This window comes from Phascolarctos cinereus, unplaced genomic scaffold, assembly GCF_003287225.1.
Source record: "Phascolarctos cinereus isolate Bilbo 61053 unplaced genomic scaffold, phaCin_HiC Scaffold_1;HRSCAF=81, whole genome shotgun sequence".
Taxonomy (NCBI): Eukaryota; Metazoa; Chordata; class Mammalia; order Diprotodontia; family Phascolarctidae; genus Phascolarctos; species Phascolarctos cinereus.
In genome coordinates, this window is record NW_027555514.1 from 184,491,475 (window position 1) to 184,514,562 (window position 23,088).

Below are 23,088 nucleotides of genomic sequence, written 5' to 3' on the forward strand. Positions count from 1 at the left end.
TCCAATTATTTGGGGGGTACAACTGATTCAACTTTCCTGCTGAAAAGCTGTACATCATTGTCCCACTTGCCATTTTCTCTAGTATTCTGTTTCTTCATCAGTCATGGTTGGGTATGGGCGATCTAAGTCAGGGATGAACTTGATGGCATAAAGCTGATTTCAGGATTGGGTGGCAGAGGATGGAGGAGAAATAGTAATAGAACCATTAATTTCCACTTATCCACTGCTGCAGTTACTCACGAGCAGATTCTGACCAGGATAACTATTTGTCAATTTTTCTGAAATTCATTCACTCACTAAGGAGAGCATGATCTGGCTCATGGGCTGATCTGAGGTTCAGGAAGGAAGCCACATTTCTGTTCCATTAACCATACCACAGTATTAGAATGTTAGAGTTGGAAGGGACTATAAAAACCATGTAGACAAACCCTTCTTTTATAGATAGGCAAACTGAGGCCCCAGAGAGCTAAAGTTGCTTGCCTCTGGTCACCTAACTCCAAGGATGTGTTTGACTCTCTCCCAGCTGTAAGGTAGAAGTGAGCCAGCTCCTTTAGGAAAGCTCGCTTTGACTCATCACACTAGTAAGTAACTCTGAGCAGCTGTATCCTTGTTCACATATTTCCTTCAGTGTCCTTGCATCATTGTCTTTTGTGTGTGCCCTGGCTCCCCTATTAGATTGCAATGAGTCAGGTAGTATGACATAGAGAAGAGAACTTGGCCAATGAGGAGTCAAGAAACCTGGTTATTATTCCTGGCTCTGTCTCTCAATGTGTCACTTTAGGGAAATCACATCCCCGCTCTAATTCCTCTTCTATTTAATGAGTGGTTTGGATTTCAAGATCTCTGAGGTCTTCCTAGTTCAGTTTTGTTACTCAATAGAGCCTGGTATGGATAGAATTCTACCTATATAGAAGGTGTGCCTAGCTCAATACTGATCACATAATGGGTAGAAGTAATTTTGGAGACTATTCTAATAATTTTAAAATTGTCAGCATTAATGAACAACACACTCCACCGACTATCTTCTGCTTGATTCTTTTTCAGGACTTAGCTACTTGCCTTCCATTTTAAGGCAACTCCATGTTGTCTGTAGAATCAATAAATCAACAGGTATTGATGAAATGCATACTATATACAAGCATTGTTCCAGGCATTGGAGACTGAAAGACAAAAAATGAAACAGTCCCTTCTCTAAGGGAGCTCACATTCGATTATGGTAAAATAAAATGCTAACTTATCTAGTCCTTCCTACCTTTCCAGTCTTCTTACTTTCCTCCTTGTACTCCAGAACAAACAAAGCTGGTCTACCTTACTGTTCCTCCCATACAACACTCCATCTCCTGACTCCATGGCTTTTCACTGGCTATCCTCCATGTGTAGAATGCCCATATTCTTTTCTCTGTCTCCTGGCTTCCTTCAAATATCACCCCAAATCCCACCTTCTACAAGAAGCCTTTCCCAAATGCCTCTAAGACTAATGCTTTCCCTTTGAGATTGTCTCCAATTTATCCTGTATTTATCTTGTATGTTCATAGTTGTTTCCATCTTGTCCCTTCCATTAGAATGTGAGATCCTTCAGAGCAGACTTTTCTTTGTATAACCAATGTTTACCACAGTGCCTGTAACAAAGTAAACACTTATTAAATATTTCTTGTTCTCATTGTTATTGTCCTCTGGCATATACCCTTCATTTTTTCAGGCTTATTACATAGTACTTTCCTTCACATACTCAATATTTCAGCTAAAATGACCTAACTTTCTCGATAGTGCTTGTATATATCGTTATATCTCCCATTCTTGTTCCTTATGCCTAGAATTCATTCCTTCATCTCTTAGAATCCATAGCCTGCTTCAAAGATGAGTGAGGTCAAGTGTACCTCTGACATAAAAGCTTTTCTGATCTGTCCTCTAATTACTTTGTTTTTGTACATATTGCATACTTACTTGTTTGTGTACACATTGTTTCTTTAAATGTAATACCTCTGTATTGTAGTCTTTGCCGGGATCTTATTATGCCTGATATATAGTAACCAGTTAAGAAATGCTCATTGAAGACTTGAGGGCAGCGCTATTTCATCTTTGTCTTTTGATCCATAACAGCTATCTAATAACTGGTTTTTGATTGATTGGTATATCGAGTGATTGATTGGTTGGTGTGGAGGAAGGTCAGAGGAGGCTATAGAAATAATAGTAGAAATAAGACCTATGATTTTGAAGAAGTTTAGTGAGGTTGAGGTTATTTAGTGTGGAGAAGAAATGACTGGATCTCAAGGTAATGGAGACAGGACATTCAGCAAACATTTATTTGAGTCTAAAAAATACTGTGCTGAGCCCTGGAAATACAAAGATGAAGTATATGACTCAGTCTCTGCCCTCAGGGATCTACTGAAAATTAACCAAGTTTATATTGCTTTCATACCCTGGTTATAGTATCCCCTCTTTTGTCTCCCCCTTCCCCATATGTGTGTGAAAGTCCGCCTGCTCATCATTTCTTATAGCACAATAGTATTCCATTACATTCGTGTACCACAACTTGTTCAGCCATTTCCCAATTGATGGGCATCTCCTCAATTTCCAATTCTTTGCCACCACAAAAAGAGCTGCTATAAGTATTTTTTATACATGTGGGTCCCTTTAAGGACCCCTCTTTCTAGAACTAGACAAAATAATAACAAAATCCATCTGGAAGAAAAAAAGGTCTAGAACCAGAGCTCTTAAACTGGGTCCGTCAGCCTTTTTTCCAAACTATTTTGATAGCTGGATTTCTTTTTTTCCCCCTACTAATATTTAAATTTTTCCCCAATAACATGTTAAAACAATTTTTAGTGTAAATATAAAAATTTTTTTTAAAGTTTTGAGTTTCAAATTCTATCCCTGCCTCCTGATAACTAGATTTCAATCAGTATATTTGGTTTCCTTTATAATCTTCTGTATTTTATGTGATGTACGTAAAACATTCTTCTAAGTAGGCATTCATAACCTTCACCAGATTGTCAAACAGGTCAGCATGGCCTATTTTAGACTGATTTGGGGTTACCAAGTATTCCTTCTTAAGTAATGGGACCAAAAGTCCAAAGTCATCCAGTGGGGTTGAACTAGTGGAGCTGAGACCCTGACACATCTTACCTGGCTGAAAAGGATTTGAGTATGGGCTGTCAGTTGGGTGAAGACTTGGCTAGGCCTTGGCTTTGTCTCTTCAAGAAGATAGTACACAAAGATGTGGAGTCATTTTGATTTATATCCATGGAGGGCATATTCACACCGATAAACCACAGGCCCTTAAAGAATTGAAATGGAAAAAGTGCTGGAGTTGGAGTTTAAAGATTTGGGTTTGGGGCAGCTAGGTGGCACAGTGGATAGAGCAATGGCACTGGAGTCAAGAGTACCTGAGTTCAAATCCGGCCTCAGACACAACACTTACTGTGTGACCCTGGGCAAGTCACTAAACCCCACTGCCCAGCCCCCCCCCAAAAAAAGATGTGGTTTAGAAACTCAGCTCTGTCACTGACTAGCTAAATGACCTTAGATAACATCTCTGAGCTTTAGTTTCCTCATCTGTAAAATGGAGGTGATAACATTTTCATTACCTAGGTCACTGAGCTGTTTTGAGGATCATATTTAATGAAATTAAGTTTGTGAAACTATTTGTGAAAAATTTATAACCATAAAGTACCATGTAAAATTATTATTGCTGTTGTTGTTAACAGCATGGTGTAGTGGATAGATAATTGGCTTCAAAATCAGAAAGTCCTGGGCTGAGTCACTTCTGATATGCTGGCTGGATAACCCTTGGCAAGTTAATTAAATGTCCAGACCTTTAGGCAACCCTCTAAGACTGCTGACCTACATTGATAAGAGGGAGGTTCTTTATGTAGGAATTCCCTATTCCATAGAAATCATCAATCCTATCCTTATCTCCTACCACTATTACTATTATGTGGCCAGTTTTTAATGTATTATTAACCTTATTCCAATCTCAGCTTTGCCTCTGATTTGCAAAGAACCCTTAATGAGCCACCATCTTACTTTGTGTATAGATGTATACATCTATAGGTGTATAGGTGGTGCAGTGGATAGAATGCGGGGCTTGAAATCAGAAGATCTGAGTTCAAATATGATCTCAGACATTCACTAGATGTGTGACCCCTGGGCAAGTTACTTAGTCCTGTTTGCTTCATCTTCCTCATCTATAAAATGAGCTGGAGAAGGAAATGGCAAACCACTCCACTATCTTTGCCAAGAAAACTCCAAGGGGTCACAAAGAGTCAGACACAACTGCAAATGACTAAACAACAATAGATATATATTTATGTGACATAGTAGGTGGAGTGGAAGAGAAAAACTTACCCAGATCCTGTGAGAGGAAACTGGGAAAAGAAAGCAGAGCATTCCTAAAGCCTCCAGATAGCATCCCTCCCTCTCTTCTTCCCCAGTGTCACCTGACAGGGTGGTTTCCTGGAGAGCATGCTTCAGGCCTAGAACAAAAACAGACCAGTTGCCAATACCTCCCTCTCATGAAAGGAGGCCGACACAGAGTAGGCCTGGGAATGAAGAGAGCCAGATGTAGGCTATGTTTGGCAAAGGGCTTCATTCCAGGATCTGGGATCTAGGGTAGCTGCTGCCATTTGACCACGCTCTTTATGTTAAACTCTCTTTTGGGCCAAACCCACATGGTTAGAGTTGATCCAGAGCCATACTGACAATGATGCTATGGCAAAGGCTGAGAAGGGGGCTTGGGTGTTGCCAAACCATCTGTGGTCTTGGTTTGGGAGGAATAGCTGGGAATCAGGATGGAAGCCATGTTTAGCTTGTGGGATTCCCTCTAGTTTGTAAATCTGAAGATTAAATCCAGCCTTTTTCCTTACTTCATACCGAGTCATCTTTGGCCTGGCAAGGACACAGTGCTTTATTACTTGTATTATTATTAATTAGTAGTTCTATTCCAATGCCTCATTATGGAATGGAACTAACGCAGAATTTTCAAAGGCTAGAGCACAGTCTCACATAGCTAGAATTTTCTAGCTACTAAAGCTAGGAAAAAACTCTAAGAAGTCTCAGCCATAGTCTTAGGTGGTTGTCATTCAAGGCTCACTCTTGCTAAAGTCAGAGAACATCATCTTCAGCTGTACCAGATGATGAACATTTTTGGTTATAGCAGCTCACAAACCATCTATTAAGATGTGTATAGTTTGTGACCTACATTGTTTGAGGGAATGTTACACTGGTCAAATTATAGAATCGTGTAAGCATACGTAAAGTACTTTACAGTTACTAAGTCATATCTAGCAAGCTAGGTGGCAGAGCAGATAGAATGCTGACTTACTAGCTCTGTAGGCAAACCACTCAACTTTTGTGTGCCTCAGTTATCTCATCTGTAAAATGGGAATAATACTATCACCCACCTCTCAGGATTGTTGTGTGGATAAAATGAGTTATTTTGGAAAGCACTAGCTGAATAGATGCTAGCTGTCATTATTACATTGGATACTTCGTTTTGATGCTCATGAAAATCTTGTGTGGTATCTGATATAAAGATTATTCTTATTTTCAGATGGCAAAGCTGAGAGGTAAGAGCGTTGCCCAAGGGAAAATAGCAGAGACAGAACTTTAAGCCAGGCTGTTGGACTCTAAAGTCCAATGTTCTTTCCCTTGCAGGGCTTTAAAGAGACTTTAGGAATCAACCAATGGAACCTCTTCATTTTATAGACCAAAGAGGTGAAATCACTTTTCTATTCTCATACAATTAGTGAGAGAGCTTCTACTAGAACCCAGATCTCCCGACTCCCACTTGTGTCCCCACTTATTCCCATAATTAAACAGCCTGATCTAGAGCTCTTGGAGACAAATTCAGTTGGAGTGCCTGTGCCAGTGAAGTTACAGATCCTTGAGCATCTATTAATGTTCAGAGACATTTATGAATTTAAAAGCCTTAGTCATAAAAGAAGCCATTGTGTTGCACACACATGCACATACACACATGTAAAACTGGAGGCAGAAAAGCAAACCTAGCGTCTTTGTGATGGAACAGCTCTTTGAGAGGAATTTGAATTCTTTCCATGTGACTTGAAACAAGCCATCCCACTTCCTTTCCTTCTTTTCTAAAACAGAGTCCAACAGATGCCCAAAATGCACCTAAGTAAAGTCATTAGCTATTTTCTTCACCAGCCAACAGAATAATAGCTCACAGTTGTACAGCCCTTTTCAGCTTACAAAGTGCTTTTCTCACAACCCTGAGAGGTAGGTGGTTTGTGTGTTATTATACCCATTTTTAGATGAGGAAACTGAGGGTAAGAGACATGAAGTTACTTATTCAAATTCATACAGTTAAAGTAGTAGAAGTAGAACTCAACCTTTTTTTTTCTTTTTCTATGAATCCAGTATGTTTTCAATTACATGACAATTCCCTCAGACTGAGGCTTTGAAAGGTTAAGTGACTTGCCCGAAGTTACATTGTTTACAAAGTAAACAAAACTGTATGTGGTAAAACATAGTAGTATAAGATCCGAGATTGAGGAGGAAACTAAGAGATCATCTAGTTTGACCCTTACCAGAAACACGAGTTCTGTCTATTACATCTACAAGAGAGGTAATGAAACCTCCAGGTGCCTTCCAACTATCAATTATGTGATATTGTCTCCCTGTAAATTCCTTGAGGACAAGAGACTTTTTTCATTTTTTCTTTGTATCACAGGTATGTGGAATGTACCCTAAAAAATGTTTGGTGATTTATTGATTTTAATTTTAATTAATTCATTTAATTCTTTTTTTCCCTTTTAAATGGCATTTTATTTTTTCCAATTACGTGTAAAGACATTAATTCTAACTGATTTTAATTTTCAGATGATCAACTCTTGAGGCTATGTGAAGGAGCTAGACAGGGGAACCATGCTGGAGAGCACTTGAGTGAAGAGAGAGAAGAAATGGAAGGGCTGATTTGACCCCTGAACTAGAAATAGAAGAGCAGCCTCTGCGTATATGTAATAGTGAGGGGCCTGAATCACGTGCCACTCAAGAAGAGGTCAAAGAAAATGGGGATGTTAGGCTCTAAGAAGAGAAGACAGCAGACATAACAATTACCTTCAACAATTTGAAGGGTTATGTTATATAGAAGAGGAATTAGGCCTCCTTTGCTTGACTCTAGAGGGTAGGAGGAACAGTGGGTGAAAGTATCTTATTTTAGAAGACTGTTTATTCCTGATAGAAGGAATAACTTGTTAATAGTTCAAGCTACCCAAAAGTAGAATAGGCTGCTTCAAAAGCAAAGAATTTTTAGTATTACTAGAATTCTTCAAGTAAAGGTTGGATGTTAAAGGGGAGAGTCTTTTTTTTTTTAGATAGAAATAAGATCAGCCTGGCTTTTGAGGCTCCATCTAACTCTGAGCTTTTATGATTCTTTGACTTGATCTGCTTATCCCTAGTGGTTATAACCAGGACCAATTAGCAGAAGTTACAGGGAAGCAATTTTTGGCATCACATAAAGCAAAACTTCAGATAAGTTAGAGCCATCCAAAAGTGGAGTGGGTACTTTTGCCAGATAATAAGTTCCCTGTCACCAGAGGTGTTCAGAAAGAGATTAGATGACAAAGGGGATATAACAAAGTGGATTCATGCTTCCAGTAAAGGTCAAACTAAATGTGCTTTAAGCTTCTTTCCAATTCTGGGATCATGTGCTTCCTTGTTTTACTTAGGAATGAAGTCCAATAGTTCTTATGTGAGTCAGTGCTTCGAATACTTCAAGACAGATCACATCTCCCCATGTCTTCTTTTCACCAGGTTAAACATTCCCAGATCCTTCTGCCTTTGCATCATATAGGTTGGTTTCAAGTCCCCTCAACTCCTTGAAGATAGCAAAGATGGTGACTTATCTATAAAATATGGCACCTAAAACTGAACACAATTCTGCATGCTTGATCTGAAGGAGAGGCTAACACTCCCCTAGTTAAGGACAACATTTCTTTTCATAGGGCATTAGATTCCATTAAAAATGGATTGTATAAAGGTTGGATTTGTGTAGCTTATGCTCCATTTCCTCAGTTATAAGAGAACAATGACATGCTCAAGCAGAAGCAAAATCCTTTTATAATCCAAAGACATTATTGGGCCAATAGCCTCATCTCCTTCAGCTTTTCTCTCCTGATCCTTAACTGTCCATCCTCAGACAGATAGAATACAAAGTATGTGAAACTGGAGAAGGTTTGTGCAAGAGGGAGAATTTGGGTTTGAAGTATGTGAAACTGGAGAAGGTTTGTGCAAGAGGGAGAATTTGGGTTTGGGTTGGCTAGTGTGATATCTCAATACCAAGGCCCATCCACTATTCTTTGTCAGGACAGGTTACTTGCTTCAGCAGGCACTAGGGTTTCTGGGGCCTCAGGGAATCTCAGCACTAACTTCTTTCACAGAGCTATTAGTTAACATAGCTTTGACATGTGCCATACCTTCCCATTCTCATTGCCTCAGGGACAGAGGCGGGTAATGTTTCCAGTAACAAGAAATCCTTCTAACAGCAGCACAGTGCAAGCTCACTGCCTTCGGTTTTTTCTCCATTTCAGAACACAGACCACACAGTGTCTTTCCTGTCCAGGAAGGGATATTTTGTACATATCTCTACTTCCAAGTAGCATCATTTCAGAGAGAGGGGTGTCTCTGTGTGTGTGTGTGTGTGTGTGTGTGTGTGTGTGTGGTGAGGTACAGGTGGAGGTAGGGAAGATCCTCCTGTGATTTCAGTAGCCAGATTTTGAATCCTGATTGCCACTTGCCCCCTTTTTATTCCCTTTTCTGTACATTAGTTATCTTACCTATAAAAATGGGGAAAATTGGCTTAAATCCTAAATCATGTCCAAAGTCCCTTCTAGTTCTACATTCAATGATCTTAGGATTCTTCCTGAATCTGCTTTCATAGACAGCTCCAAGGAAAGGCATTATAGAAAAGCCACGACTAGTCACAAACAAAGGTTGGCAGCTGCTTTGCACACAACATGCAAAGAAGACTTTTTAATATGATGTTTTGTAGACCAACAAGGTAAAACCTGGCTTCAGGTGCCACCTCTGACACATAGTGACCGTGTAACCCTGGCCAAGTCATTTAAGTATTCTGAACAACTTTATAAGACTTTAAGTTGCACAGAAGGTCACAGGTCCTATTTCTATCCCTAAAAGCATCTATATTTTAATACTAAAAATTTCCATTCTCTGTGAATGAACCAAGTGCCATGTATTACAGCTGTAGCTCATGTTTCAGTTAGGCCCCTGATTACCTGGAAGACTTCTTTCAGTAATAATCCCAAGGTGTTACACCCTCTCCCAGGATTTCCCTCAGAACATCGAACATCATCAGTTTTGAGTTAGAAAGGATTTTAGCCTCCATCAAGACCCCTCCCCAATTTTACAAATAAGGAAACTGAGTCACAGAGAGTTTTTTTTTAAAGTGATTTTCTCAGAGTCATATACACTTCGTTTGTCAGAGGAGGGATTTGAAACTTGGTCTTCCTCATTCTGTCCTGTGCCTTTGAGGGCCATTAGTTCCTGATACAAGATGTTGATATACATTTTACTTAACTTGACCAAAAAAAAATGAAGAAGCTCTTACCTATGTCCTTGAACAATCAGGAAAATTCACTTCCCCTATTCCAGAAGGCATTTAGCAACCTTGATTTCTTGAGGGCACAGTTTCCTCATTTATAAAATAGGAATACTAATAGCACCTTACCTCACAAGGTTGTGTGAGGATCAGATGAGATCCTAAGTCTCAAATATTTGCAAACTTTAAAGCACAGTATAAATGTGAGCTGTCACAGTAGGTCACAACTTCTCTATGAATCTATATTTGGAATCCACGTGAATACCAAACAAAGAATAAGTCCAGTTTTATCTTTGGTGCTACAGATTCCTGTTGTGAAAATTCTTCTTGCCCTTTTAATCCATTTGGCTTTCTCTCTACAACTGTACGAGGGTGGGAATTTCCATCTTAATTCCCACTTTCTCTTGTCAAACCTCTAGATCACCTTTTCCTCCCCCTCTTTTTCTGTTTATTTCTCTGGCTCCTTCTATTGTTACTCCCTACATGCATGGATTTGCTTTGAGAAACTGCATATCATAAAAGCTTCTCTCTTTGGGTCCATGGGCTGCCCCGGACCTCTCTGTCTCTTCTCTCTACATCTTCTCTGGAACTTTAAGCACCCTCTCCTTCAGTAGGATCTTTTTTCTCTAACCTCATCTCTTCTTTGAGTCTATATGACCCTCTTTGTCTCCTCCTAAAGGCCAATTTCTTTATTATTATTATTATTATTATTATTATTATTATTAATTTATTTTTAGTTTTCAACAATCACTTCCATATGCTTTTGAGTTTTACATTTTTCTCCCCCTCCCTCCCCAAGATAGTGTGCAATATGACATAGGCTCTACATATAAATTCCTATTAAACATTTTCACATTAGTCATGTTGTAAGGAAGAATTAGAACTAATAGGAGGAACCACAAGAAAGAAGAAACAAAACAAAACAGAAGGGGGGAAAAAGCAAATAGTATGCTTTGATCTGCATTCCAACTCCATAGATCTTTCTCTGAATGTGGATAGCATTTTCCATCATGAGACTTTGAGAAAGGCTAAGTCTATCAAAGTTAGTCATCACACAACATGGCTGCTACTGTGTACAACGTTCTTCTGGTTCTGTTCACTTCACTCAGCATCAGTCCATACAAATCTTTCTAGGTTTTTCTGAAATCCGTAAAGGCCAATTTCAGAGGTCAGCTCTGGTGTGTGAATTCTATCCTGACACTGGTGCTACAACTTCAAAGCTGGGAACTTGACAGCAAGAATTCATCCCACATCCAGGGGATCTTTAAGACCAGGAAATGAGCCTGCTGTCTTGTTTTTCATGGTGTAGTGAAAAGAATGTTAAATTTGGAGTCAGATGACCTGTATTTCAATTCTGTCTTTAATAGCTGAACAACCTTGGGCAAGTGATGCAACCTCTCTGGGTCTTAGATTCTGCACCTATAAAATTCGAGGTTTGGACCAGCTTTCCTCTAAAGTTATACCTATAATCCTATGATCTTTATTTTCCACTTACTCTTCTCTCCACTTTTTTTTTTTTTTGCATCACAATCACTGCCTAGGAATCAGGAAGAGGAGCTTACTACAAAAAGGCTCTTTCCAATTTAAGAAATCTTTGATTGCAAGCTTATCCATTGCAACCCAATGAGAGGGATATATTAGTTCATATTTACTTAGCTCTTTAAGGTTCACAAAGCATTTTCCTCCCCGTAACCCACTGAGTTAGGGAGGTATTATCCTCATTTTATAAATGAGGAAACTAGGACTCAGCTTAAGCAACTGGCCCAAGGTCAATGTCAGAATTGGGACTTGAACTTGGCTCTTTTTTGACTCCAAGGCCAGTATTCTTGTCACTATACTGAGGTGCCTTTACCCTCTCAAACCTCTTTTTCTTTGACTTACCTTAAACATGAAACAAATTGATCATGTTTCTCAAGCCAAGAAGCAACATGTTGTAGGGGAAAGAGTATTGTTCTAGCAGTCAGCAAAACTAGGTTCAAATTTTGACCTTGATATAGATTAGTTATAGGCCTCTGGACTGACCACATCTTTTTCCTTTACCTTAGTTTCCTGACATTTCAATTGGAGTTAGTAATACATGTACTACCTAATTCACAGAGTTGTTTGTGGGGGAAGGTCTCTATAAATGCGATTATTATTATTGTTATTAGTTATGTTGTTGTTGTTGCCCCGTCATGAGATTGCTATATCACATTGGCCTAGTCACTTGCCCCTCTGGCTTGATCTTTATGTGAACTCAGTAATAGAGAAACAATAATACATGCCACCACAGCACAGGTGTTATATGATGGAGAGAGATGGCTTTTTAAAAGTACTTTGTGCTCTTGGGAAAGGATGGTGCTATAGAAACACATAGCATTATTCATGAAAGTTCCCACTCAGTTTGCTGTTTGTTGCATTCCCAAGTCTCTTCCTCTCCTCATCCTTTGGTAAGTCTTTTCCTCCATGTTGGTTTTGGATTCATCTCATCCCTATGGATTAATCTACGTGTTTCTAGTTTGGATTTCACTGTGTTATTTCCATGCTTCTAACCCCCTATGGCTGCCCCAGTCTGATTGGTCTGTCCTCACAGATGTTTGCAACACCTTCCCATTGAGCATCATCTGTACATTTTAATTCATCTACTGTTTTCTTCCCTCCCCTGCTTCCAGATCATTAATAAAGAAATTAACCAAAACCAGACCAATTCCCAGCAGACACACCACCGGGAAATCTCTCCCAACATACACAGTCTTGTCTTTTGTCCGGGCATCACATTTAGGAATTTCCATTAACTAGTTTTCAGCTTTCAGAATTTATGCTCCAAGCAAAGCCAATTTGCATTAATTCTGCAATTAACATCAGGAGGGGAAAAAAAGTAGCCTAGATATGTTCCTCACACATTCCTTTTTTGTGATGTGTTTATTTGTATGTGCATAGGTAGATATATATGTGTGTGTATGATATATATCTATTACTTTTCTACACCTTCTAATTTAAAGTCTTGATATGGAGCTATTCGAACAAATATTGGCACATAGTAAAAGCTTACTAAATTTATTGATTAATTGACTTCTGGATAGGTAAAAGTTCTTGATTTCTTTTTAGATGATCTTTCTACACCCTGTACTTTTTGAAGTTTGTTTTTTAAACTCTTGCAGAGCTTTTACATTTATCCCTATCAAATTTCATTAGTTTTAGCCCATCATTCCAGCTTGTCAAGATCTTTTTGGATCTGGATTGTATCATCCAGCATGTTTAGCCATCCCTCCCAACTTGGTGTCATTTATAGATTTGACAAGCCTGCTTTCTATTAATTCATACAAGGCATTGATAAAAAAAAATGTTGAATGGCACAACATCAAGAACAGATCCTTAGGGCCCTCTGTTAGAGACTCTCCTCCCCATCCAAGGTTATTTCAACCCTCTAATTCACTCCACTCTTTCAGTAAACCTGTTTGGTACTCAACTAAAAATACTCGCATCCCGTCCACATGTCTCTAGTTTGTTCACAGTATGCAACGAAAGACTTGCTTACCTTGATCCAGCAACATATTTTACAATATCTGTGGCATTGTCCTGATCTGTTAATCCCAGCATTCTGTCAAAAAATAGCTTAATTTAGTATATTCTGGTCTAAATAAGACCATGCTAGCTGTAATTTTCCTTTTCCCTTTCTAAATGGTCATTAACCAACCCTTTAATAATGTTAGGTTTCAGGATTTCTAAAGCCCTTCTAGCTTCAACATTCTGTAAGTCATTTTTAAAAAAAAAATTATTTCTTTTTTATTTTCATCATTCACTTCCACAAGATTTTGAGTTCCAAATTCTCTCCCCATCTCATCCCTTCCCCACCCAAATGTAACTCCTTTTGATCCCCAGCATTGTTCTGAGGCCACATCTATGCTTCACAATTTTTTTTCCCCAAAGGATTTGACCATCCCATATATAACTGGGTGGTGTTCACAGTGTCTAAACACCACTCATTTTGGAGTCAGAGAACCTGCCATCATATCCTGACTCTGCTCATACCATCTTTAGCAGCTCTGTGTTCAACCACTTTGGACTTCCATTTCCTAGTTTATAACCTAACCCTAACCCTAACCCTAGTTTATAAAATGAAGGGGATGGTTTCCTTGAGAAGAGATGCCAAGTCTTACCTAGACTTTCTACCTTCCTCAGTACTAAGCAGTTCTCTGTACACAATAGATAATTAATGCTTGTTGAGTGAATTAATATATTTATGATATATATTCAGAATTCAGTTAATATCAAGAGATAGAAAATGGCAAGTCTGTCCTTCAAGGAGCTCACAACCTAATGGGAAGAGAATGAGGCATGAACACAGATGAATATAATTCAATTAAAAAATGTTCCACTGAATAGGCAAGGTCAGAGAGACCTGAGAGATTTAAAGAGGAAGAGGTTATTTCTAGTTGGAAGGCTTTATGGAGATAGTGTCACTGGGGCTGGATTTTGAAGGAGGAGAATTTCACTAAGTGAAAATTGGCTGGGGGGTGGTTCTGTTCTAAATATTGAAGGGCTGTCATTTGGAAAAAGGATTAGACTTCTGCTTGACTCTAGAGGACTGATCTAGGAACAGTTGGTGGAAGCTGCAGAGAAGCAAATTTTGACTCGATATGAAGATGAACTTCCTAACAGTTAGCACCATCCAAAAATGTAATGGGGGAGGCACCTACCAAAAGGGAGGAGGTTTCCTCTCTGTGAAGATTTTTACTTATCAGGGTTGTGTTCAAAGATGGTTTGCCTCTCACCAGTTCCTCTCAACACTGAGCCTTGGTGATTTAATTAAGTGATTTCTCTGAGCTCCATCCCAGCTCTGATATTCTGTGCCTGATTCTCTCACTTCGGTGAGGCTAGAGATGAAAATACAGCATACATATGCTGTATATGACAATACAGTCTATGGTGGGACTTCCCTTATGGAGCAATGACTAAGAGTAGGATTCACCTTCACCTTGTGTACTTTAATGATAGTGAAGGCATAGTGCAGAAATACTAGCAGTGACTTGAAATCCCTTGAAATTGTCTAGTGGCCTGGCCTCATAGGAGCTTGCTCCACCTGCTGTATGATTATAATTCTATCCTTGAACTAAGTACTAGTATAGCCTCTGGAAATAAACTCTCTGTGGAATTTGACAACACTGAAGACAAGCCAAATGGGAATTCTTTCGATGCACGCTTGAACCTCCCTTCCTCCTTCTCCCCTCCAGGTCCTGCAATTGGAAGAGATGACTTCTACTCCATGGAACTGAATTTAGAAAGAGATCTAGATGTGTAGTTTTGACCCAAAAGATATAGTAGGAGAAGAGCCCTTAGAGGTGAATTTTAACCCAAAGGATGTGTCCCATCTTTCTCATAATAACAACTCACATTTTTATGATACTGTAGGGTTTCCAGAGTACTTTCCTCACAACAATGTGGAGCAGATATTGTGGCCCATTTTGCAGATGGGAAAATGGAGACTTGGGGTAAATGAGTTCTCCAAAATCACCCTGCTAGGAAGTAGAAAAACTAGGACCCAAGCCTAGATCTTATGGTTCCAAGACCAATATCATTTTTGATAACATCAACCCAGTCTATTGAATGTTCCAACTGTGTGCCATGTTATACCCCTTTCTCTTTCTCCCATCTGAACTGCTCTTTCAGGAAACCTAGATGTGTAGACCAAGCCGAAGAGGAATCAAAAATTGCTCTTTGGGGAGTATTTCAAGAGGTGATTAAACCTTGTTGAAGTGTTGCTTCTGGACTGCAAAAACACCATGTGTAGGAAAACTTTCTAATGTGGAAAGAGTAGCATATGAGCATTGGTCAAGGTCATAGAAAACCCAGAGCAAGGGAAGTGGGCACTAGGGAGAATATTGTAAAGGGATTTTGCTAGGGTCTTTAATGGGTCTTTATCTAATAATAGCCAAGAAAACTTGGGCAATATTTTTTTTTTGCTCCATATGAGAAAAAGACTAGGTTTATTAACCTTTGTAAATTGGCCAATGCAAGGCCCATGGTAGCAGACAAGTGAGCAGAGTGGTCAGTAGTACAGCCTCCCTTTAGGTTCCTTCCTGCTCTGTATTTCCCTCCCTAAATGTCCCAAGTGAAGCTTACCGTACACGTCCTTGGGGAACTGCCTAATTCTCCTCTGGAGTAATCCCACCCTTGAAGAAACATAATGGAAATGTGAAAAATATTGGAGAATTCAGAAATTTAAACAAAACACCCAAGGTAGCTTTTAAAACCCAGCTCAATGGCTACCTTCTCAACAGAGCTTTGTACACCACACACCAAGTTCCTGGGGAATTAGTCAGCAAGCAAGTATTTATTAAGTGCCTACTATGTGCCAGCCGTGTGTGTGTGCCTGCATACATGCAAGGACTTGGCTTCTACATTCTGGGCTCAAAGTACCTGGCATGTTCTTAGACCCAAATGATACATATGAGTCAGGAAACATTGCTGTGGTTCCTGGCCTACCCAAACTTGCACACGAGTTCAGATATGAGCCTCCTGGTTGGATCACTGATCCCAGGCTCTTTCCAATGGTGACATTTGCACTGCCTGGAGCTCAGGCAAGAACCATTTTCATGTCCCCCTTGAGAGATAGGCTTGTTAAAAAAAAATTGTTACGATGGGGTACCTGGGTTCAAGGCCCCATTCATGCTGTTTACTAGTCAGATAACTTTAGGTGGGTCTTTTTAACTTTGCTGAGCCTGTTTCCTTATTAATAAAATGAGGCAATTAGACTAGGTGATTTCTAAAGTTGCTCCTACTGTGACATTGCTGTCATTTCTACCACTGGCTATTAGCAGAACCAGGCAAGCTTTAAGAAGGTATTTTATCTTGGATTTGGCTCTGCCACAAATTTGTTAGGTGACTTTGGACAAGTCACTTCACCTCAGCCAGGTGGCACAGTAGATAGAGCACTGGGCCTACAGTCAAGAAGACCTGAGTTCAAATTTTACCTCAGACGTTTATTAGTTATGTTATCCTGGGAAGGTTATTTAACTTCTATCTCAGTTTCCTTGTGTGTAAAATGGGGATAATAATAGCCTCTTCCTCACTAGGTTATTTTGAGGATCTAATGAGGAAATATTTGTAAAGTGCTTAGCATGGTGCCGGTTGCTTAGTGTTGTCACTGTTCAGTCGTTTCAGTCATGTCCAACTCTTCATGACCCTATTTGTGGTTTTCTTGGCAAAGATACTGGAGTAGTCTGCCTTTTCCTTCTCCAGCTCATTTTACAGATGAGGAAACTGAGGCAAAGAGGGTTAAGGATTTGCCTAGCATCACTTGGCTAGTAAGTATCTGAGGGCAGATTTGAACTCAGGTCTTCCTGACTTTGGGCCCAGCATTCTATCACTGTGCTACCTAGCTGCTCTCTGTCACATGGTTGGTACTTAATAAATACTTGTTTGCTTCCTCTTCCTTGCCTTTTAAGTATCTGGGCATCCCCACCTACAAAAGGAATGGATTGAAGGTTTCAAGCCCCTTCCAACTTGGTTTTGTATAACATTTCTATAATGTTTCAAGGTTCTGTAATTGGCACCATCCTTAAATTTTCTATTTGGGAAAAGAAAAAAAATTCAGAATATCAGGATGGATTCTTTGGGAATCTTGCTGTTTCCATTCAACCTTGAGAGGAGTTTCACAGACATTTATTAGCCTGCAAAATGGTACCCAGACAGCTACCAAATTACCATGTTTTGATAATTTTTTCCTGTTTAATGTCAGGAGCAACATGAGCCTGAAGAGAAGCAATATGCACATGTGTATTCATTCTCTCTCTCTCTTTCTCTCTCTCCTTCCCTTCTTCTCTCTCCTCTCTTTTCTTCTGTCATTCTCTTTGTCTTGCCTTTTTTCTCCTTCTCTCTCTACCCTTTCCCTCTCTCCCCCTTTCACCTGACCTGTGGCATATTTTAATCCTATAATCCTGGCCAAATTTCTTTCAGGTACTGAATACACATGATGGTAACCTAATGGTGTGATATAATGGATAGAATTCTACCTCAAGAAGCAGGGAACCAGTATACTGATTGATAGATTGCTGTTATTTATGGGGAAGGATATGCATTCTTGTAGAAATCTCTTTAAAAACAGGCAAGCCTTTCTTTTTTTACTCTCCTCTTTCACTGTCCTCAGAATTTTCCTAGCCCCAAATTACTATCAACATTGCAAATTAAAGTCTTTTTTTTATACCTGTGGTTATTAAACATGGCTTCCTTCACCTTTCCAACTCAAATGACTTCCTGTATACTTTCTGATCGAATGAAGACATTTTGATTGCTCAAAAGAAAAAAACTTCAACAGCTGATCCTGTCCTACCTGCCATTTCTCATCTGCTATGTTCATTTATTCCTTCAATAAATCATTACTAAACACTTTTTATGGTCAATATGTGGACATAGCAGAGGACACAAAAGTATACAGAAATTAGTTCCTTTGCCTTCAGGGAGCTCCCAGTAAATTACACAGTGCTTTAAAGTTTGCAAAGCTCTTTTTTCACCTCTCTGAGGTGGGTAATATAATCATTATTCCTATTTTACAAGAGAGGAAACTGAGATGCAGAGAGGTTGAGAGGGTTGTTCTCCTTCACATATGTAGTAAATATCATAGCCGGGATTCAAACCCATGCCTTGTGGTTTACGGCCCATCTCTTTCTCTCTGTCCCTCTCTGTCTCTCTCTGTCTCCCTCTGTCTCTGTCTCTCTCTTTGTCTCTCTCTCTCTCTCTCTCTTCTCTCTCTCTCTCTCTCTCTCTCTCTCTCTTCTCTCTCCCTTCCTCCCTCCCTCTCTCTCTTTCTCTTTATATCTCTGGTCATAGACAAAATACCTATGGAACAAAGCAAAATGTGGTAAGTGAATAAAGCAGTGTAGAAACCAAGTTTCGTGGTTCATAGAAGGAGTTCACTATCATCTGAGGGAATCATGGAAGGTTTCATAGAGGTAATGTTTAAGCTGGGTCTGGAAGAACAGGTAAGATTTCATAAAGGGTGGAAGTAAGTAGACAAGAAAAAGAAAGAGCTGTGACCCTCATTTCAGTTGAGCAGTGATTCATAATTCTGTGATCCTTGTATAGGTTTCAGGACTTTTTCTCCAATTGAACCACAATGTGGAAAACATCTTCCCTTCTACCCACCATACTTCATCCCTCTCTCCTTCAGTTTTTTGTTTTGTTTTAGGCTTTGGGGTTAAGTGACTTGCCCAGGGTCACACAGCTAGTAAGTGTCCAGTGTTCGGTCTGAGGCTGGATTTGAACTCAGGTCCTCCTGACTTCAGAGCCGGTGCACTATCCACTGTGCTACCTAGCTGCCCCTCCCTCCTTTAGTTGTAGCTCAAACCTACCTCCTCTCTGAAGCTTTCCCTGATTCAATGTTTCCATTCCCCAACTCAGTTGTACCATGTGTGGCAGATTCCCACTGACAACCCAGTGTTACAGTCATCTTTCTCTTATAATTACTGTATTTATCTGTGTGGCATCTGTTGTTTATGTTGCTTCCCCTGTTAGCCTACAAGAGATTGAAGCATGTGTATTCTTAATTCCATACCCAAGGCATTTAGCAAAGTAACCATGAAATTTGGCAGGTTCTCTGTACACTTGTACTCATAGATTCTGTCTGGGATGACTTATTTAGTTGCAATCCTGTCTGAAAGCAGGATGGATAAAATGACTCTTCTAGGTCAGCCCTAATTCTGTCAGTGTAATTCTCAGACCTTATTTCTGAAGTGCCCTTGCTTTACCTGTTGAATTTCCTGCACATCTTTCAAAGTCCAACTCAAGAGCTACCTCTTAGGTTTTCTTAGGCTTTCCCTAATTTTCCCCTGCTAATAACAACATTTTCTCCTGCAGACCTCATATACTTTTCCCCCTATCTCCCTAATACAATGCTGTGTATAATAGTTGACTTTGTTTTGTATCTTTTTCCACCCCTACTATACCATAAGCACTGTGAGGTTAAGGGTTGTTGTCTCTAAACTTTGTTATCCCCAGGACCTAACATCATGCTGTGCATATAGTAGGCTTTTTAATGTCTATTCAATGAATGAGTTAATGAATCTCTGAGTTGAACCTAGCCAACAAAATGGTAGGGTTAGTGAGATTTAAATTGGAGAGCACAAAACTGTGCATATTGAGACTGTCCCAAATGGCAGAGTGAACATGGCTTCAGTACGGTGATAGTGACAAAAATCTTGGATATGGTTTTCATTTTTTACTTCTTGTTTGTATCTCCAGGTGGATAATGTATCTACCCATTCCAGAGTGATATAAGAAGGAACAAGAAGAATAGCAAATTGCTTCCATTCTATTATAGAAAATTAAATGGGGGATTGTAGACTTGGAGTAAGGGGCATTATCTTTCTGTCGAAGGGAATTGGGTCAGAAAAGTGGGGTTCTGCAAACTTTGCCACTGTGACGTTTGCCTTGAGAAGATTATCTGACCTCTCCATTCTTCACTTTTCAACATGATTTTGCTTAAATAATTGAAAACTGGTTTTCCTTTCCCTCTCCCTCCCTGCTCCCCAAAGTAGATGATAGAAATCTATCCATCCCAAACCTCACAAGCTTGTTATAAGGTCATAGGATTTAAACTTTATAGGATCTTACAGATTACTTAGTCCTACTTTCTAATATTCAGATGAAGGGAGAAGAGAAAGGAACAAACATTTTAAGCACCTACTATTTACCAGATACTGTGCTAATAAGCACTTTATAAATACTGTCTCATTTGATGAAGGGCAGGACTGATGAAGTGACTCATGCAAAGTCACACAGATGGTAAGTAAAAGCCAGGATTGGAGCCCACTCTCCCAACTCCAGATGCAGAAGGAGTGAAGACACTCAAAGCTCTTGGAGTGAGAAAGGGGCTTAATGCTTCAAGTTGTTATTATCAAGATGAATTTTAGAAAAATTCTGCAGAAATTGGGGAGGGGGATTAATGAGACGACTTTTGGGGGGCATTTCTAGCCTTAAGAGACACATCAGTTACTTGCTTTGTACAACCATACCTGTGGACCTACTACCCTCAGTCACCATAGACCCCATTAACCCTTGTGTTTTCCTTTTTCAGATCTTACAGGTGAACAAGGTGATGTCCATCTTGTTTTATGTGATATTTCTCGCTTATCTCCGTGGCATCCAAGCTAACAACATGGAGCAGAGGAGTGTGCCAGAAGATTCGCTAAATTCTCTCATCATCAAATTGATCCAGGCAGACATTTTGAAAAACAAACTCTCCAAGCAGATGGTAGATGTTAAGGAAAATTACCAGAGCACCCTGCCAAAAGCCCCCCAGGGCCCAGAGGGGGTAGAGCCCTTGAAATCAGACTTCCAGCCAGTGGTTGCAATGGATACAGAATTGTTGCGCCAACAGAGACGCTACAACTCTCCTCGGGTCCTGTTGAGTGACAGCACCCCTTTGGAACCCCCACCCTTGTACCTTATGGAGGATTTTGTGGGTAACCCAGTGGTGGTGAACAGAACTTCCCGACGAAAAAGGTATGCTGAGCACAAGAGTCATCGTGGGGAGTATTCTGTGTGTGACAGTGAGAGTTTGTGGGTGACAGACAAGTCATCTGCCATCGACATTCGGGGACACCAGGTAACTGTGCTGGGGGAGATCAAAACCGGCAACTCTCCTGTCAAACAGTATTTTTATGAAACCAGATGTAAAGAAGCCAGACCTGTCAAAAATGGCTGCAGGGGAATTGATGACAAACACTGGAACTCTCAGTGCAAAACTTCGCAGACCTATGTCCGAGCACTGACCTCAGAGAACAACAAACTTGTGGGCTGGAGGTGGATAAGGATAGACACATCCTGTGTTTGTGCCTTGTCAAGGAAAATCGGAAGAACATAAGTTGGCATCTCTCCCCATATATAAATTATTACATTAAATTATATGATATGCATGTAGCATATAAATGTTTATATTGTTTTTATATATTATAAGTTGACCTTTATTTATTAAACTTCAGCAACTCTACAGTATATAATCTTTTCTCCCCAATAAAATCAGTGTGCTTGTCTCCCTTCAGGCCTCTACCATCTGTTAGACTGTGTTTTGTGCTCTTGCTCTCTCAGTAGCCTCTCTGTAAACTCTGTGTACACCAGTATTTTGCATTCAGTATTGTCAATGCCATGACTGTCATTTTAGTAAACATGTTAAAATCGAATGATTTCAGAGTTGTGTATAGACACATTTATACCCCTTATATACTTTTTCATGTTTAATTAAAAGAACTGTTACCTTCTCCACTGAAAGTGATGATGCCCTTTAGCCTTTAGTGAAGAAAAACTTCGATTCCAACTCACAAGTTCTCTGTCAAGGTCATGTTTTCATATGTGTGCTGTGTCTCTTTTGCCAGGTCAATTACCACTTTCTTCTGTGTTATGGCCCTGGGACCACAACAGCAAGCCTGGCAATTTTAGTTTTAGGAGTTTCTTCCAAGCACGGTTGTTGTTTGGGATTTTGTGTTGTTATTATTAATTTTGTTTTGTGACTGGTCTTCGTGCCTCTGTTTCATTTTAGAGTCTTAGGGGGGAAAAATTAAACTGTTTATAACAGACCTTTTATTTTTGTGACTACCAGGAAGCAAAGCAAAGTGACTTATGAATATAATATATAAAAGATAATTAAATCATAAAATATTATTTATTTGTGGTCAGCTGGCTCCCACCTATTGTTACTCTCTTTTCAGTCCAACCTTGCAATCGTTTAGTAAGCATCTGCTTTATGATAGGCACTAGGGACCCAAAGACAAGAATGGAAATCCCTGTACTCTAGGAGCTCACACTCTACCAGGGGGAAACAAAATGTTCACAGATAAATAAATATAAAATACATGCATCCCCTTCTTTCTAACTAATCTATAGTCTTTGGCCACATCCATGTGTAGTTAATTTCTCCTGTGGGAATCTGAAAATTAAGAACTCATGGTGTTCGTTCAGAAGTTAGGCTAAGGTCTAGCATGGAGCTGAGCCCTGCCCAGTTTAGGAAGTAAACAATGAGGTGGGAGTGGTACTGATCATCACTTAACAAATTTTGGTGAAAGAAAATACACATGGAGTTAATGAAAGATTCTAGATGTTTTGCTTACAGATGGTGAAATCATGCTTTATTTTCTGTTTGAAGTGACTAGAGCTGGTGCTTCATGGGAGTTACTGAGTCTACCTATGGAGAGATAACAATAGAAGGCATAAAATCCCTCTATCGATTAAGAAGCAGGCTTCCTACTTCCCATCTCTTTCCTGTGTTGTTGCCTGGATTTTTTCATTATAATTTGAGATTCTTGCAACTAAAGTCTTCTTTGTGACGTGAAGGTGATCCTAGGTTCACAAAGACTGTACCAAGAAGAGCACAAACTCTGGAAATTCTTACTAAGAAGGAAAGGCTTCAAGTATGTGTCCAGTAGGTTTACTTTCTAAGGACCAGCTTAGCTAACTTTATAAAGGCTCATCACCAAAAGATTGACCACCAAGCGATAATTTGGTTGGGGGCTGGGGCCACAGCAAACCATGAAGATAGT

General features: G+C 39.6%; 1 protein-coding gene across 2 annotated transcripts in view; it reads left to right on the forward strand.

Annotated features, from left to right (window-relative positions):
• NTF3 (neurotrophin 3) overlaps positions 1-21,741 on the forward strand; it is a 135,329-nt gene extending 113,588 nt beyond the window's left edge. For both annotated transcript variants that reach the window (XM_020994392.2, XM_020994390.2), the window contains one exon: positions 20,631-21,741. In XM_020994392.2, the coding sequence (XP_020850051.1) occupies positions 20,652-21,419 (768 nt within the window). In that variant the 5' untranslated portion in view covers positions 20,631-20,651 and the 3' untranslated portion in view covers positions 21,420-21,741. The remainder of the gene's footprint in view (positions 1-20,630) is intronic.
• The last annotated feature ends 1,347 nt before the right edge of the window (positions 21,742-23,088 follow it).